This window comes from Borostomias antarcticus (assembly GCF_949987555.1).
Source record: "Borostomias antarcticus genome assembly, chromosome: 19".
Lineage (NCBI taxonomy): Eukaryota > Metazoa > Chordata > Actinopteri > Stomiiformes > Stomiidae > Borostomias > Borostomias antarcticus.
Window position 1 is genome coordinate 7,405,678 of NC_140252.1, and position 19,312 is coordinate 7,424,989.

The 19,312-nt window shown below is 44.5% G+C and overlaps 2 protein-coding genes across 2 annotated transcripts in view; both read left to right on the top strand.

Annotated features, from left to right (window-relative positions):
* Positions 1-1,079: 1,079 nt before the first annotated feature.
* On the top strand, positions 1,080-14,086 carry iyd (iodotyrosine deiodinase). Its single transcript, XM_084453342.1, has 5 exons — positions 1,080-1,322; positions 4,292-4,486; positions 8,519-8,678; positions 9,401-9,557; positions 11,723-14,086. The coding sequence occupies exons 1-5, from the start codon at positions 1,136-1,138 to the stop codon at positions 11,903-11,905; spliced, it is 882 nt and encodes a 293-aa protein (XP_084309468.1). The 5' UTR covers positions 1,080-1,135; the 3' UTR covers positions 11,906-14,086.
* A 367-nt stretch (positions 14,087-14,453) lies between these two features.
* The window catches only part of sec63 (SEC63 homolog, protein translocation regulator), a 26,136-nt gene continuing 21,277 nt past the window's right edge, over positions 14,454-19,312 (top strand). Inside the window, exons 1-3 of the mRNA XM_084454175.1 lie at positions 14,454-14,674; positions 15,985-16,084; positions 19,103-19,217. Of these exons, the coding sequence (XP_084310301.1) occupies positions 14,551-14,674; positions 15,985-16,084; positions 19,103-19,217 (339 nt within the window). The 5' untranslated portion in view covers positions 14,454-14,550. The remainder of the gene's footprint in view (positions 14,675-15,984; positions 16,085-19,102; positions 19,218-19,312) is intronic.

A 19,312-nucleotide genomic window follows, 5' to 3' on the forward strand; every position in this document is an offset into this window, starting at 1 on the left:
TGTTTTCTTACACACAAAAATGCAATGATTATGCAATGGAATATGCGGGGTTGAATGTTTTAGTTATTCTCTTTTTTATTTTTTTTATTTTCTGAAGTTAGCCTATCACCAAATAAGATAACTGTTGTCTATATTTTTTCATAGGCCTATGTGTGTGATGGCCTATAGGCCTATTTATTAAACTTCAGTTATTTCAAGCGCATAGTTGTTGAGTGACTATCATTTCTACTGCGAGCGGATCCTCTCTCCACGGAGATTTTTCCCCCAACGGATTTGCGCCTCTCATGAGCCATATCCCAACTCACAGCAGGACGGGTTTGGACTGGGACACTCAACTTCACGAAGGCATCAAGCAGCTTCTCCATTCATTGACATAAAACCAATAGTAGGCTAGCCTTACAATCTAGAATAGCCTACATTATAGTCAGAGCTGCTTTGGGTAGCCTACTGAGGAGATATGCGTTGCGCATCACAGGCTAGGCTACGTCCCATGTCAAGTTAACATGCAACATTTTTTAAACTTGATGTGAAATAATGCGGGCATGAAATCATGCAAGCCTCGCATATTTTGCACGGAATTCTGCGATTATTGTGGTGAAAATGCAACCTTTCTAAAATAGGTGCATAATCTGCCCCTTTTGGCATTAACATGCGATGACATAATCACGTTTTTCTTTAGCGTTTCGGGGGTAACATAGGACCCGGGGAACATAGGACCCGGGGAGCATAGAACTCGGGGAACATAGGACCCGGGGAACATTTTTTGGGGGGTTACATAGGACCCGGGGAACATACCTGTTCCAGTCAAAATTACCAACCCAGTTTAAAACCGACACAACGCCGATAGATTTGAAAACCGGAATTGTTTAGAGGACACTTTGAGCTACAAAGTAAGCTAAATTGTTATCACCAAACGTTGTCTGGTTTCATACATTTACAGTTTTTGTGACGTTGTCGCCTCAGAGTGGGTGTTAACTTAGCACCTTCCACTAACTGAGTAAAGTCCGCCGCTCCATAGGCTAACCCAAACTGTCGTCAAGTTTGTGAACGTGCCATTTTCCAAGAGTGCCTAAGCGGAAGCAAGAATAAAAACAGAAGAGCTAGCCCAGTATACTGCACTGTATAGCAGCAGACCATGGCTCTTTTCTCTGCTTTAACGCCAGTCTTCATTGCAGCTTTATGCATAGTTATTGCTCTTTTCTTTAAAAACTTTCCGGAAAAGGAACCGACTTCAAAAGCAGAGGTAAAGTCTGCCGCGGAGGCTAGACCATGGGTGGACGAGGATTTGCAAGATGACACAGAAATCAAGTCCAAAGCTGACGGTATGCCTGTAACTCTTTTAATTAAGCAGCTCTTTTAAACTAACTAATTATTTTAAATGGGGTAGACCAGACCGGCCTACTGTCAGTCAGCAAGCACCAAAAATAAGTTTATTAAAGTATACTGTTAGTATACTTCTTTAAACTTGAAATGAGCCAAGTATATTTTCAGTTTACTTTTTATGTACTAATCAGAGATATACTAAACAAAAGTATACTTTAGAAAAGTGCAAGTATATTTGGCCTATACTTGCCTATACCTTTACTGTACACTGAAGTATACTTGACCCTAAACCTAACCCACTGACAATAATACAGTCAGTATATTTTGGTACTATTTAGCCCAAGATATGAGAAAGAATGTTGATACACATTTCAGACGTTCACTTCTGTTACTCCTTTACAATTAGTTCTGGCAAGTGATTGCTCTCGCTGACAGACTGTAACGATTACTTTATTGCTGCCTCTTGACATACTGTAACGGTTACTTTATTGCTTTCTCTGGATTTACCCTTGACAAGGTACTCTATTGCTGGTACTTTGCAACCATTTAGTGCAGGGGTGGTCAACCAGTCAGAGACTAAGAGCCACAAAAATTACTGTGGTACCACCCAGAGCCACACCATATATAGCAGCGTTTCTCAACCTTTTTTTCAGTCGCCGCACCCTTCATAAGTACTTAAAATCCCAAGGCACCCCAGTCTGAAATAAGAAGAAAAACGTTATTGTCCATTAAATATACATTTAAAGTTAATTTATTTAAAATTAATACATACAACAATATATTTTCTGACATAATATATTTTGGACTGGGTTGGGATAGGCTGGGCTGGGTTAGGCTGGACTGGACTGGGCTGGGCTGGACTGGGTTAGGCTGGGCTGGGCTGGGTTAGGCTGGGTTAGGTTAGTCTGGACTGGGCTGGGTTAGGCTGGACTGGGTTGGGTTGGGTTAGGCTGGACTGGGTTAGGCTGGGCTGGGTTAGGCTGGGCTGGGTTAGGCTGGACTGGACTTGACTGGACTGGACTGGACTGGGCTGGGCTGGGCTGGGTTAGGCTGGACTGGGCTGGGTTAGGCTGGGCTGGACTGGTCTGGGTTAGGCTGGACTGGGCTGGGTTAGGCTGGACTAGGCTGGGCTGAAGATTTGAGGCTTTGAAATGTCCCAATGATATCAGACAGAATGGCTTACCATTACGTTTTATGAAGAAAAAATGACTCTCCCACTCGGGTAAAAAATGTCCTGTGTTCTTCTTCATATTTTCTTTTCACTGCACATTTCTTTCCAGCCATTCTTTGGTTGTGTACAGTAGCCTTGGCTACGTTAGCTTTTGTCGTAAAAGAGAATGACCCACGCAAAGCAAATTATTTTGTTTACAATTATTTTGTTACCAAGGTGATTTGCTACCTATATGATTGGTTTGAAGTGGTTCTCACGTGACTTCCTCACGACCTAGCGAAACGAATCATATGATTTCATGACAAATCTTCAATAAACTAAAATGGGCGGGAAGAAATGCACGGCGAAACAAGAAAGAGAGAGAGAGAGAGAAACGTTCTTATGGAATGAATGAATTAATTTTTTTAATGAAAGGATGGAAGAGCCGCAAGCCAATTTTTTTTTATGAAGGGATGGAGGAGCCGCACATTGACGGGCAAAGAGCCGCATGCGGAACGAAATAGCTTCCCCACTTGCTCAGCACGCATGCGCACAGCGCGCAGACTGGCTATTCTCCGTTATGTCTGTAGGCTACACTCGCAGCTCACATTCTATACTCTACGATCGGCTTGTTGGTGCCTGGAATATTGTGTGCAATATGCCTGAATATTTATCAGATTTTGAGGATATAGAAGATGACTTAGAATATGATGGATGCTGATAATGTGAGCCGTGAGTGTAGCCTACAGACGGACAATAGCCAGTTTGCGCATGCGTGCTGGAGCAAGTGGGGAAGCTATTTCGTTTCTAAAGACGTTTCTAAAGATCATATTACAGAGGCATGTGAAAAACCACAACAAGCCCTCGCTCTATGTAAGCACAACTAGCGATTCATAAAGAAAGATTGATGAAAACAACTGTTTCGCGGCAGAAAATAGATTTTTTAGAAGCTGCATTCTCAGTGCCCCGTCCGCCGCCATTACATGGATATACTTGGCTCGCACTGGATTTTAAATTTCTTCTACAGGCCTCCGAAATACACCAAAGTTATCTCGTTGAGTCAAACGTCTTATAATATGCCGTAAATAAGGTCCAGGTTGTCAAAACGAGCATTCTCCTTTAAAGTATACTACAAGTGTACTGCAAGTACATTGGTATTAGTATACTTAGACATAAAGTATACTTGAAAATATATACTTGAAGTGAAGTTAAGTATAGTCAATAAAAGTATACTAAAGTATACTTTTTTTGGTAAGGGAGAGAACACACAGCAACGACTTCATAGAAAAGGGGTCACTTTATTTAATGGGCAATTCATCAGCAGCGGCAGGGAAATGTTCAGGTAGCGATGAAGCCAGGCCAGGGACCCTAACCCATCACGAGCACGCCCCCCCAGGATGAGTGTGTCCTGGAGCTAAGTGGGTCTGAACCCCAGACCACAGCGCACCCTTGCCCGTCTCCCGGATCTGACAAATGTCCGAGCAGAGTTACCATGAAACAGAGATTTGAGCCTGTAACATTAGGATCATCACAATAACCGACAATATCAATACCAGACTTAAAAATATATATATAAAAAAAACACTTGGCCAGCTCAGTTTTCTGTATTGAACTCCATTGCTATTCTAAGATAAATTGGTGTGTGTGTGTGTGTATTGAACTACAAATATTTTTTTTTTAACATGATCATTGGTCCTCTTTCTTGTCAATTTTAATTTAAATTGACAACAATGGGAGTACAAAAACAATCAAATTCCAGCATGCATTATTGAATCCACACTTTCTCATTGGTCTCCCTGTATGTCTGTATTCATTCAGATGACAATGATTGGGTGGACCGCGGGGAGGAGGAGCTGCCTCATGTGCCCTACTCCTCCACACGTTACCCTGTAGACGTGATGGTGGCGCGGTCCAAGGACTTCTACTGCATGCTGAACCAGAGGAGGTCGGTCCGCTTCATCAGTCCCGAGCCTGTGCCACGTGAGGTCATCGACAACATCATCTGCACTGCTGGTGTGTATGAGCACACACATGCACGCACACAATGATAGTTCCCTGTTTTTTTTCTGTATGATATGCTCTACTGTATGATTTTGACCAATCATTATTTGGACACATATTAAAGTATCAGTTCAGGCCCGTATTGAATGCAGTCTGACATGTGTAACCGGATGCTGCATCATCAGTCGTGTGTGTGTGGTTGTGGTTGTGGTTTGCACGGTTAGCAAACACCATGGTCGGTCCTGGGAGGCTCTGACCCATCAGGACAGGTTGGTACCGCCCCACTCTTTATCCAGACAGGTAGTGATGAAAACCTCTTTTCCCAAATCTTTTAAATGTTTGAGGTTTTGCACTGAAACCTCAGTTGTGACTGCAGGCAACTCGGGGCTTGGTTTGTTTGTTGACAATAAGTCTCATTAAGTCTCTAACAGCAAGTTATTTGTCTGGACTGGGTTGCACCAGCTGATCGTAATTAAATTCAAGCCTAGTTTGAATTTACGTTCAAGGCTAGTTTGAACTAAAGTTCTAACTTAGGGTGGAGTTTACGTCCTACTTAGATTTTTAGGTTGCACCAGCTGAAATAAGTCCAACCTAAGGACTAAGTTATAACGTACATGTCACCTAGCCCTTAGTAGGTGTAAGTATTCCTTTGGCATAATTTTAACGGTAGCCATGGCGCTTCGTCTAGAGACATATTTTGAGGAGGATCATGAAGAAAACGCTATTTTGCCACGGCAGCGCGTTTTGCGCGATAGGCTACACCCCTTAGACAATTTTGATGATATTGATTTGTACTCGCGTTTTCGGTTCCCAAGAACCCTTATATTAAGGATCACTGACCTGCTAGCAATTGACATCCAGCATCCAACGGACAATAACGGGGCACTCAGTCCAGCTACAACACTCCTCCAAATTCATTATCTCTGTTAGCATGGATAACGTTGCACTCGGTAGCTTGTGCTTATTATTATTGCGGCTGGTGAGAAGCGTGTGCAGTGGAGAGGTTCTTTTGGGGGAGTTAGCCGTTGGATTGTTGCTTAAATTATCCTAGCCAGCTAGTTCCCAAGCTTGTTTGATAACGCTATTTGATTCAGACATTACGTAGGCTGCCTGGTACAGTCCACTGACCAGTTGCTGGTTAGCTATGAGAGGCAGGATCCCAGCCGACCGTTGCATCCCCCCAACCCGCAACGGAGGTTTATCAACTCGGCTGGGACTCCCCCTCTCATCGCTAACCAGCAACTGAGCCAATTGAGCTAAAGGTGGTTAGCTCGATCGTGAAATTACTCAAACTGAATAAATATGACACCAATAAGCACACCGGTGCCAATAGTTAGTTTAATCTTGATATAACTAAAACATGGGGCACGAGACGTTATGTTATCGATAATCGTTTATAGTGTTCAAATAGCTATACTGACATCAGACATATTTGTACACAATCATGACAGGTTACACGTACAGGTTGAACTTGTAGCCTATAGTTAACGTTAACATGTTACTGTACATTAAAAATGACTATAACGTTAGCACAGCGATTGATTAGGCTAGCCTACTTGAATTTCCGAAAGGATCACATCGTTATTGTGGTTAATTATAATGCAAATAGGACGAGTTGCTATCGTCCACTCGCTACAAGTAGATCAATGAATAGGCTATAATAAACCATAGCCTATTAAAACAATTTGGTAAATAGGGGGAAAGGATTATTCTTGCTTGCTTCACACAAACGGAGCGACTGCAATGTTGACAGCGCAGCCGGCCTGAGCCGGGTGGCGATGATTGGCTAAGACAGCGAAAACGTAATATTCTGCGACAATATTTTAGTTAGTGTGGACTTTATGCCAGTGTAACTAAGATGAAACTTACGTCTCCGTGGTGCAACCAAAGATAAGCACAACTTTAAGATCAAACTAACTAGTTTGAACGTAGGGTTTAGTATGGACTTTAGGGCGGAACTTAAGGTGGAACTTAAAGTCCCAGTTAACCAAAATCAGAGATTTGCTTGAAAACACATTCTGTGTGTTAGTGATGCATTGCTGATAACATGTAAAATGGGGTGAACCATGTGTAGTACTGAATTGTGAAGTTAGACTAGTTTTGTGTTTTTGACCAGTTATGATTTCTGGATTTTCTGGGCGGGCTTAAAATGGTACTTGATGACGTAGAGTGGTGTTCTTAGCATATCCCCGCCCTAAAGCTAGAACGGATTTGAATCTTCGGTTCTCCTGCTCAATCTTGAGTCTAGAATTAGCTAGTTTTAACCAGCAGTTTAGAATTAGCTAGTTTTTCTTAGTTAGCAATGCCTATGCATAAAACTAAACGAAAATGCATCCTTCCTGGATGCCAGCAGGAATGGGATGATAAGGTCTCCTTCTTTCAACTCCCGAGTAAAGCTGAAATGAGAAGCAAATGGTTAGCATTTTTGAAGAGCCATGGTGTTACAGAGTCTGTCACCGCTAGCACCCGCCTCTGCAGCAAACATTTCACTCCCGAAAGCTTCTGCAATTATAATATGAGGCTTTTGGGTTTCACGGACTCACGACTGGTCCTGGTGAATTCGGCGGAGCCAACCATCTCCCTCCCCGGCCTCCATTCTCCTCCTGTCGCATCAACCTTTGGTGCCGACACCGCTGCCTTGTGTGCTTATAGCTAATTAACGTTATAACGTTAGCTAGGTAACGTAAGCAATAGGAAAATACACTGCTACGTTAATATACAAAATATATGTCTTGACATTTATGTGGTAATGTCAGATATGATGAATTATATGTAATCTTAGTAGGAATTATAGCTAACATTAGCTATGTAGTTTGTTGCAGATGGGAGGTGTATATAACCTTAGTCTAGCTAACATAGCTAGCAGCACCGACCAGGCGACCACCCACCAAATAACGTTACGGATGATATATTATGACTATAAGCGTTAACTATACAGAAACTGCCTGCCATATTTGTGGCACCTGATGTGCGTATGGGTTCACCGGTAATGGTTACAGTATATTTCTCCAGCGGGAGACCGGGAGGCGGGAGCGAGGGGGATGGTTAGGTAGACCAGCTGCAGCTGGAGAAAGACGCACCCTCTCCCAGTGAAGCGGTGCTCGGCGGCTACTGGCTGATCATTCCAGTTCTGTTGGATATGTTGCGGGAAAGTTGAAGCCGAGTGCTCGTTATTCTCACACATAACATTGCCAACGAGAGTGGATGAGTCTGTCCCGATTATCAACTCCGGTAGTGTACGCTTCTTCGCGCTATCAGCGCTGTTCAAGCCAGTGACTAAAAGGTACATTTTAAACAACTTTTTCCATTGATCCCAAGGGACGACAGGATCGCCTGGGAGGGATAGGAATGGGTCCGGAGGTGGCAGGGAGAAAATAGGGACAGACTCATACATTCCTCGTTGCCTGTTTTTGTATTTTGCATCTAAGGGCAGTAACACTGGTGCGTTGGTATAGAGTAGCTACAGTTTTACCTGTGTTGTTTGTCAGGAGGTAGGTTAGGAGGAAGCATCTGTGCGTTTGACTCATTAGACAAGTGTAATTTCAACTCCTCTCTGTTTTCACAAAGCTGTGCCTTCCTACCACAAAAGAGACGGCGTGCCAGACCAGAGAACTGTACTATTTGACACGTTCTTCCCTCCACACCCCCTCCACACGCAATTGGGTGTGGCTTCGGTGCCTTCAGCAGACACGCCCCCACAGTCTCAGACCAGAGAATGCTGCTGATTTTTAACAGATTTTGAAGCCTTATTTTATATACTTAGCGACATTTTTAATCACTCAGATTTGGCTGGCTGGTTAATGACATGTTTTCCTGTGGTGTATGAAGCTCATAACAAAAATTTGAACTGGGTTAACTTGGACTTTAAGATCAGCTGGTGCAACCGGCTCCTGAATAGTTCGTTTCACGGTCTTAAATTCTTCCACAATAGTTACACACACGCGCACACACGTCACGCAGGCACGCACACACACACACACACACACTCTTTCCCTCCTACACTGTTCAGCCTGATGTGTATCCTGGTCTTGCTCTCCCGGGCAGGCTCGGCCCCTAGCGGAGCTCACACTGAGCCATGGACCTTCGTGGTGGTGGCCGACCCAGAGGTCAAACACCAGATCAGGATCATCATAGAGGAGGAAGAGGAGATCAACTATCGCCAGAGAATGGGGGACAAGTGGGTCAATGACCTGCACAAGCTAAGGTGAGCAATCGCTCACCCACATCCCTGTACCTGTAAACACACACTCGTGCACTCACACACACATAGAAACATTATACAACTACACTCTTGCTCTTTCTAGATAGTGAATCACGTCAGAAATATCATTAGATTAATGAAAGGCGGTCTTGCAAACTCTGTAAGTATAATCACATACAGGAGTTTGGTGAATAACGGTCTCTCTGTCTCCAACTCTCGTTCCACTCTCCTTCTCCCCCAGGACTAACTGGATAAAGGTCTCGTTCCACTCTCCTTCTCCCCCAGGACTAACTGGATAAAGGTCTTGTTTCACTCTCCTTCTCCCCCAGGACTAACTGGATAAAGGTCTCGTTCCACTCTCCTTCTCCCCCAAGACCAACTGGATAAAGGTCTCGTTCCACTCTCCTTCTCCCCCAGGACTAACTGGATAAAGGTCTTGTTTCACTCTCCTTCTCCCCCAGGACTAACTGGATAAAGGTCTCGTTCCACTCTCCTTCTCCCCCAAGACCAACTGGATAAAGGTCTCGTTCCACTCTCCTTCTCCCCCAGGACTAACTGGATAAAGGTCTTGTTCCACTCTCCTTCTCCCCCAGGACTAACTGGATAAAGTTCTCGTTCCACTCTCCTTCTCCCCCAGGACTAACTGGATAAAGTTCTCGTTCCACTCTCCTTCTCCCCCAGGACTAACTGGATAAAGTTCTCGTTCCACTCTCCTTCTCCCCCAGGACTAACTGGATAAAGGAGTATCTGGACGTGGCTCCATACCTGATCCTGATCTTCAAGCAGACCTATGGTATCCTACCCAACGGCAGGAAGAAGACACACTACTACAACGAGATCAGTGTCTCCATAGCATGTGGGCTGCTATTGGCTGCGCTTCAGGTAAGGTCGACGCCCTCCCTACATGAGTTATGACTTTTCATTTGCCATTCAAAACATTGACCAGGTCAAATATCCAACAACCTGCTACCTACGTGGGACTCACGAGGACTCTGTTTCACCCGGTTACACTCACCCCCCTAAACTCACTCCACATCCACAGGGCATCTAGGTCACAGCTAGCCTTGTGAGACCATCCTGATTTAGTGAGCTCACATTGTTTCTCTGCAGATCAGTCTGGTCATCCCCCTCTCCAACCATTTCAGTGGGCGGGAGGAGTACTTGCCTTGACAGACTCCTTCAGCTAATCAGCGTAGCAAAACTTTTCCCAAATCCAGTTGGAAGAATGGCAAAAATGTATTTTCCTCTAAGAAACTCCATGGATACTCTTGTTCTTCTTTATTATTGAGGCTATTTCTGCATGTATGCTGTGTTTATTCTACTAATGTTAATGTTAGCGCTTGTTGCTATGGGAGACTGTTTTGCCAGCGGCCCATATTTCATTGTCACATATCAACTACGGGAACCAATCAGGGGCTACCTTCTACTGGGGGGCAGAACAGCAGTCAGAACACAGTCCCTGATTGGCCCGGTCAAAACGGAGAATAGAATAGAATAGATAGAATCAGAGAATATATGATGTGTATATATATATATATATATATATATATATATATATATATATTGTTAGATAGGGGGACGTCCACTGATCTGTGGAGTGAAACTGAATGTGAGCTTGAGAGTTGAGGATGGTCTCACGAGGCTAATTCACGACACCAGTGGATTCGAACCCCTATTTATACTAGGAGAGAGTTTAACCAACAACCCGAGTTACATCTGCACTTGCTAATGTGTGACTATATACTGTGTTTGACTAAAGGCCAATTTATACTTCGTTGTACAACACTTTTGAAAGTGTCGACCGACAGAAATGACATCACTGTCAACACTTTTTTATGTCGGACAGGGGTGTCTTGCACCTACCAAACTTTCTAATGTCGCAGGCGCCGTCACTTTCGTTGCACAGCTGTGATTGGATAGCTAGATAGAAGGCACATTCATTGCCATGGATATGCTTTGGCTTCCTTGGTTAGCGGACATCCTAAAGTAACCAAAGTGCATTTCCTCGTCCATCTCTCGCATCTGTTGAACAAGCAGGTAGACCTACTCCCCTTGAATTTCTCTTGTTCTGTTGAGTGGATGAACCGACCACCTTATCTTTCTTTTCCCCCTCTCTTTCAACAAAATCACATTTAAAATCTCTTCCTCCTCCTCTATAATCTCATCTATTTCATCCACCGGCGCCGGTGCAGCGGCCACCATGCGCGCATGTAAACATTGTAACAGCCCCGAGTTTAATGTTGTCATAGACACAATCAGCCACGCGTCTGCAAGTTACCATGGAGACAATCAGACACTTCGCTGAAGTATAAATGCTAAATGTCGGTCGACATTTTTTTTCTGTCGACAGACATTTGTCGTACGACACTTGTCGACTGAGTATAAATTAAGCTTAAAGCATAAGTACACTGAATTTCATGTTTAGCCCTATTCCTGGCTTCCCTGGCATGTATCTGACTAGTACAGGTTAAAATATTTCTGTTTTGTGCAGTACAGAGTTCTTTGTCAGTAACGTTGGCGTGCGCGCCCTGGCTCGTTGTTAGCTATGGGAACACTCGAAAAACTCTACTACTAAACTAAACATTACTAGTTTCACCGAACATACAACAACCATCTCTTCACGCAGTAAACCTCCACGAAATTCATCCGCGCTGCGGTGTGCAGAGGTTTACAGCATGAAGAGATGGTTGTTGTATGTTCGGTGAAAGTAATACTGTTTACAAGTTAGCTGTTGTTTCAAAATGCAGAGGCGAAAGGACCTATGGTGTTTACAGGACGACTTCAGAGCTTGGTAAGCATAAACCATGTAATTCCTGAACTTGAAATCCATGTATATCATACTTTTTAGAGTTTGTGAGTGTTCCCATAGCTAGCAACGAGCCAGGGCGCGCACGCCGACGTTATTGACACAGAACTCTGTACTGCACAAAACAGAAATATTTTAACCTGTACTAGTCAGATACAAGCCAGGGAGGCCAGGAATAGGGCTAAACATGAAATACAGTGTACTTATCCATAAACACATGTTCTATCCAATCCCCTATCAGAATGTAGGTTTGGTGACCGTGACGTCGACACCCCTCAACTGTGGCCCTCAGCTCAGGCATCTCCTCAGAAGGCCCGCCAACGAGAAGCTGCTGATGCTACTTCCTGTTGGTTACCCCGCCTCCGACGCCACTGTACCTCACCTCGCACGCAAGCCCCTGGATGACATCATGGTGTACCTGTGACATCATCACTGACGGCCAAAATGGCTTTTCACAGTGCTCTTAGTCCAAGTCTAAACACTTTCTTAGAACCTTCTTAGCCCCAGGCTAAGGGAGCTGTTAGCCCCAGTCTAAGAAAGCTTTAATACTTTTCACACTGCATATTCTTAGCCTAGCGCTATTCTTTTCACACTGGCGCCGTCCTGGCACATTCCAAAGTGGGCTAACCCCGACTTTAGCCTAGGGATTGCTGGCCCTGCTCCGGAGCAGGGTTAGCTCCGACCTTGCGGAGTCATCCCCTGAGAACCCACTAAACACGGGGCTAAAAGGCGCCAGTGTGAAACGGGGCTAAAGTTAACAATGGACTTTACATCATATTTTTGTTGTCCAATCACACAACTTATTTGTCACGTCATTACAGTAGGCGCTAGGGAACCAAAATGGTGCAACTACACTACTAATGGCAACATCATGGCTAACTAAAACGACAATAATATGTCCGTAAAAGTCTTAAAAAGCAGTTCAGAACAAACTAGATGGCATCATGTTAACGTTGCTGCTTGCTCTCAGTGAGTAGTCACACGTCATTTGAATGTAAACATTAGTTGACATTAACCCAAGGCTAGAACTGCGGTGTGGGCTTAGTTTAACCCTGGGTTAACAATAGCCCCTTTTCCACTGTGGGCTAAACCTAGTTCCTGGGCCATTGTTCCCAGTGGAAAAAGGGGCTATTGTGTGTGTGTGAAAAGGGACAAAGTTAACCCAGGGTTAACTCTTAGCCCAATGATAGCCCTAGACTAAGAATATGCAGTGTGAAACCCCTTAAAGAGACAACAATGTAGCATGATAATGATAGAGGAATAGGCCCTGAAGGACACACACATCAGGTGTATGTTCTCAGGGTATCTGGGCCTTACAGAGTTCTCCCCATGTTCCATTTTCCTCCCAAGAACCCAATACCAAAAACATGTAGAAAAACAGATGCTCTTCAGTCCTGTCCCTGTCCAGCACTTGGACTGAGCACTTAGACTTAGTCCCCAGTAGGGCTGGGTTTAAAAAATCGATTAATCGATTCTGAATAAATTGATTCAGAATCGATTCATGAATACCAAAATCGATCTTTTATTTAATGAATGAATGAATAACTGAAGGAATGAATAGTTCATTAATTCATTCAATGATTCATTCATTCATTCATTTTTGGAAATCAGTATCATTACCCAGCCCTAGTATTGATGTGTTGCATAACTTGGCAGTCATGTAATTAAAGGAGAATGCTCGTTTTTGACAACCTGGACCTTATTTACGGCATATTATAAGACGTTTGACTCAACGAGATAACTTTGGTGTAATTCGGAGGCCTGTAGAAGAAATTTAAAATCCAGCGCGAGCCAAGTATATCCATGTAATGGTGGTGGACGGGGCACCGAGAATGCAGCTTCTAAAAAATCTATTTTCTGCCGCAAAACGGTTGTTTTCATCAATCTGTCTTTATGAATCGCTAGTTGTGCTTACATAGAGTGAGGGCTTGTTGTGGTTTTTCACATGCCTCTGTAATATGCTCTTTAGAAACATCTTTAGAAACGAAATAGCTTCCCCACTTGCTCCAGCACGCATGCGCACAGCGTGCAGACTGGTTATTCTCTGTTACGTCTGTAGGCTACACTCGCGGCTCACATTCTCTACTCTACGATCGGCTTGTTGGTGCCTGGAATATTGTGTGCAATATGCCTGAATATTTATCAGATTTTGAGTATATAGAAGATGACTTAGAATATGATGGACGCCGATCGTAGCGTAGAGAATGTGAGCCGAGAGTGTAGCCTACAGACGGAGAATAGCCAGTTTGCGCGCTGTGCGCATGCGTGCTGGAGCAAGTGGGGAAGCTATTTCGTTTCTAAAGACGTTTCTATAGAGTTCTAAAAGTTTTAGTAACACTAACCGAATCGATATTGAATCGAATCGAATTGAATCGTGATAATCGTTTCTGAACCTTGTGAATAGGAATCGAATCGATTCTTGAAATTCGAATCGATACCCAGCCCTAGTCCCCGGGCACCACTGATGAGACTGCCCACTACTGAGGAGGATGGGTGAAATGCAGAGGACAAACTCTGGCGATCGCTGAAATTCATGTGTTTGTCTGTTGTGTGTTCCGTGTCGCCGCTCACTTGTGTGTGTGTTGGTGTGTAATTGTGTGTTTGTGTGTGTGTAATTGCCGTGTGGCCAATAAGAAACGACCCCCAAGGTTTTGTGTAATTTTAGATTAAATTTAACCTGCCAGATTACGGAGTGTGATGTTTCTGGACTATACATAGGCTACCTCCTAACCCCCCTTCTGCTCTCAACACACACACACACACACATTGATGAACCCCCACCCTCCAACACTGATGAACCCCCACCATGACCCCCACCCTACAACTTTGACCAGGTCCATTCAAAGCGACGATAGGTGGCAGTAAAGAGACAAGAACAACGTTCGCCCCAACACTGAAGAAGATTGAAAACAGTGCGCAGGCGTAAACCACGTACCCCGAACGCTTGCGTGCTGTTTTCGGCTGCACGACAGCCGAGCTGGCTAGTTGGTGGTGGTTGTCCAGTCACAGGGATACACAGAGGAGGCATAGCGGCGGAGAGAAGCAGGGGGACCTAAGCGCCGCTACGACATGGCCGGGCAGCAGTTCCAGTACGATGACAGCGGCAACACATTTTTCTACTTCCTCACGTCCTTCGTTGGACTTATCGTGGTCCCGGCCACATATTACCTCTGGCCCCGAGACCAGAATGCTGGTAAGGCCCGATGTCAGATGATGACTAACGTCAGGTAGCTAGCAGTGCTCCCGCTAGCCTCCTCTAACGTTAGCTAACTTTGCTAAAAACACTGAAACAATAAAAACGAAAAACTCTAGTCTAGCGAACGTTATCGAGTACTCTAACGTTAATATAGACTTGCTTAGCTGGCTTATTAGCCAACAAATCCCGCTGGAAAGTAGAGCTAGCTAGTGCTAACTAACCTTAGCAGCTAGCCGTTCTAGCCAATGGTGTTAGTCTAGTACCAGCTAACTAATAGTTAGCTAGCTAACGCTATTTCTAATTCGGGTAATGAATGTAGCTAGTTCTAGTAACATTAACTGGCCAACCTCACGCGAGTTGATCAACTTCTACCAACTGATGCCTGTCAGTTATGTGTAACTTGTTAGCTGGTGATAACCCCTTCTCATCGCAACATGTCGATAGCTCGGTAGGTAGGTAGCTGTTGTACATGCAAAGCTAGCTAATACTACTAGCTAGCTAACTGGCTCTTTGAGTGGTATCTGTTACGAACGTCGCTCTTCCGAATCTCCTGCCAACTAGTCCAGTCCAGGCTATCCAATTTGCCACCATCGATATCAAAGCGAAGACATCACGTTAGTTTTCTAGTCTAGCAAGCTAGCATATGTAGCTAACAACAAAAAAGCTTGACGTGGTTTTCAACGAACTTTGGCGGCCATTGTGGGTGATTGTTTACTAATAGCTAACGTTAGCTAGAACAAGACACTTATATTATTGAGATGAGCCGAGACAGGAGAAGATGGGCAGTACCTCAATTACCAAGTTGTGATCTCTACAAGCTGGTGACTTGTGCGGTTAGGGTTAGCTATACCGTTAGCCCCATTTGTAGCTCTCTCCATCGAGGAGACGTAACTTGGGTAGTAGGCAGGCCTACTATCTTGCAACATCAGTATACGTGTCTGGCTAGCTACTCACCAAGCTATTTGCTTAATGTAAAGGCAGTTTAACGTAATAGCCAAAACGGTCTTCAAAATGGACCCGAAACTACAGCATTTGAAAGAATAAGCTGGCACAGGAGTACGAGAACCCAAATCTTGTCTAAGAACTTAAATTCAAGAACATGATGAACCTGTTGGGACCATGGGTGTATTAAGAAAACGTTGGGACCCCTTCGTCTAATGGCGAAGCCGGTACAAGGCGAGGGTAAGGCAGGTTCAGCGGCATCCCCTCCCTAACCCATTGCTACTGTGATGCTGTCTGGTCATTTTGTGACCTGTGTACCCTGCTGACCCGACTCTTAACATGCCCCCGTTGTTTCCGAACCCCAGAACAACTGCGCCTGAAGAGCCTGAGGAGAGTCCATGGAAGATGCCTGTGGTATCGGCTCAGACTGATGAAGTCACAGCAGAGCATTGTCCCCACATTAAAGTGAGTGACTTCCTGTTGCTCCCTTTTTCCTACTAGTAAAGTTGGAGATCATTTCATCCCAGAGTTAAAGTTTGTCGGACTGATTGATGTAATGTATTAGACAATAAAAATAAAAAACAAACTGGGTTACACAACTTGTTATTGCCTGCACAGGCAGCTAATCCTGACAATCATTGCATATTTTGGCAGTCTGCAAGTCTGATGTTTTCAGTCATTGTTGTGAATAGGAGGGTGATCTAGTGCCATGTGATGTAAATTATTCCAGAAAGCACTTCATATGTCTTGGCTGTTCAGACATTTTAAGCAGAACGTTCGCTCTTTGCCTGGCTAAGTTACTTCTCTGAGTATAATACAGTAGAGATTTGGTAGGTTGCTTTCTCTGTGTGTAATACAGTAGAGATGCGGACATTTTGGAAGGGTGCTTTTGGTTGCACGTTTGTGATGTTCTCCAGCTTTCCTAAAGCTTTGAGTTTAGTTGTGTGCTTGTTTGTGTAGGCTGGGTGGTTGAAGCCAAATGTTTGCAGTTCGATTAAACCTCGTGTGTGTGTGTGTGTGTGTCCAGAGTGAGTTCAGAGCTAGGCGGCATTTTTCCCCGCTGACCCAGTTAGCTAAAATTGTTTGCAGTCACCCCTTGTTAAAGGGGTACAGTCACGCTTGTTTCCGTTTATATTATTTATTATTAGGGCCCGAGCACTGGCGGTGCGAGGCCCTATTGAAACTCGAAGGATTATAAGGGCCCGAGCACTGGCGGTGCGAGGCCCTATTGAAACTCGAAGGATTATTATTAGGGCCCGAGCACTGGCGGTGCGAGGCCCTATTGTATTTCGAAGGATTATTATTGTACCTTCTCCTTCTTCCAAAACAAATGCCTTTTTGGCGGCCTAAACATCGATGAAAACGGATGAAACTTTGCAGATACGTCAGTCCCGGTGAAAAATTTGATAATTCATGGGCGACGGAAATGGGCGTGGCAAAACGGCTCAAGAGCGCCCCCTGGAAAATTCTAAATGGCGAGCCCCACCTCTCAGTTTGATGTAGGCGAACGAAATTCGGTGGGCATATGTAGTTCATCGGGACACACTAAAATGTCTCTTGGACCTATACCCAACATCCAACAGGAAGTCAGCCATTTTGCTTATAATGTGCCATTTTGTCCTTGTTTTGACCATTTCCATGCCTCGTACTTCAACAAACTCCTCCTACAGATTTCATCCGATCAACTTCATATTCGGTCAGCTTCATCTTAAGACCTTTCTTGAGTTTTCACCAAACACCCTTGCCGTGGCGCCCCGCCAAAGTTTGACATTTCGCCATAAAACACGAAGACCTCATAACTCCTCCGTACATTATCCAATTTGTCCAATATATCTCACGCTTCATGACGGTTCTGTCCTGAACACATCTATGTGTCAGTATTGCGTCATACTTATAGCGCCACCTATTGGTGAAACAGGAAGTCCTCATAACTCCTGCATACATCATCCGATTTGCACCAAATTGCTGACGCTTCATGAAGGTCACCTTCTGAACACATCTATGCATCACACTTACAGCGCCACCTACTGGTGAAACAGGAAGTACTCATAACTCCTACATATGTTCTCCGATTTACTCCAAATTGCTCATGCTTGATGAAGGTCGCATCTTGAACACTTCTGTAAGTCAGTATTGCGTCATACCTACAGCGCCACCTACTGGTGAAACAGGGAGTCCTCATAACTCCTACATACGTTATCCTATTTACTCAACATTTCTCACGCTTCATCAAGGTACCGTCCTGAACACATCTATGCATCGGTATTGTCACGCTTAGAGCGCCACCTACTGGTGACAGGAAGTTTCTCTCAGTACTGGTCACCGAAATAGCACAGCCTTTAACGGCGCCACACCCCGACACGCGTGGGGTGCGAGGGCCCGCTCAATGCTGCTCGCAGCCCTAGTTTGGATTAAATGCTCAAATTCTGTTTAGGTGTTTTTAAATTCACCATCGGTGTAGCTGTTTCCTATATATTGGAAATATATAAAACAAAATCAAGGAAAAAATTAAAACGTGATTCTGTTTTCCGTGTAGGGAAACAACTAGACTGATGGTGATTTTAAAAAGGCAGACACAAAGAATTTAAGCATTTAATCCAAATAATATCAACTGAAAAGCATGACTGTGCCCCCTTAAGGTAAAACGTTTGGTTGGTTGTTTGGGGTCTCTGTCCCTCTCTCCCCTGCACTCTCATCCTCCCGTCACCTCGGTCTTTCTGCTGGTACAGCCTCTCACAGTATCTCTCTTCAATCTGGCCCTGTTTTAGTTGATCCCTTATCCTTCTTCCTTCCTATTCTCTCTCTCTCTCTCTGTCTCTCTCTCTCAAGATCACAAGATCCAGTGATCATCAAAGGAAATGAGGCAGGATCTCTAGGGCTCCTTCTCCTCCCTTCTCTCTACCTTTCATTCTCTCTCTCCCCAAACTGCCTGACCCCTCCCCACACACGCACACACACACACACACACCGTAGTCGCGGTGCACTCCTTTAACACCTCTGTCTCTGAGCTACTCAGACAGCCAGGCTAGCAGCCGGTCGCCATGGAGACGGATGCTGCAGAGTGGGCGGGTCCCCAGCTGATGGGAAATGCTTCACTTTACATGAGGCTGCTGTGTGTGTGTGTGTGTGTGTGTGTGTGTGTACCCGTGGGTCTGATGTGTGGGTGTGTGTACCTGCACTCTTGTTCGTTAGGCTGTGGATGTTGTGCAGCAGCAGTCAGATGAACATTGAGCCTAATATGCAGTATTGTGCTGAATGATGTATGACAAGCCTATAGGTTATGCAGTATAGGCTACCTGGGCTACCTTACGGGATTTTCAGCTAGTTATTTCTAAAGCTATTCTCTCTCTATCTGTCTAGTAGTGAGACATTTATGTTTTTTGAACTATACATTATCCCTTTAAATAAAGTTTTGAAATGCATCAATGTGTTGAGCCGTGTCTAGGCCCCGCCCCATCTCAGGTTGTATTTTTTGGTCGTCAGGAAAGCGGCATTGCTGTTTGGCTGGGCAGTGTTCCTGTTTCTGGCCTACAAGGTGTCCAAACTAGACCGAGAGTACCAGGAATACAACCCCTATGAGGTCCTCAACCTGGACCAGGTAACAGGCCACACACACACACACACACACACACACACACACACACACACACACACACAGAGCGACCGAATGGCCAGTAGCTCACTGAAGTGAAT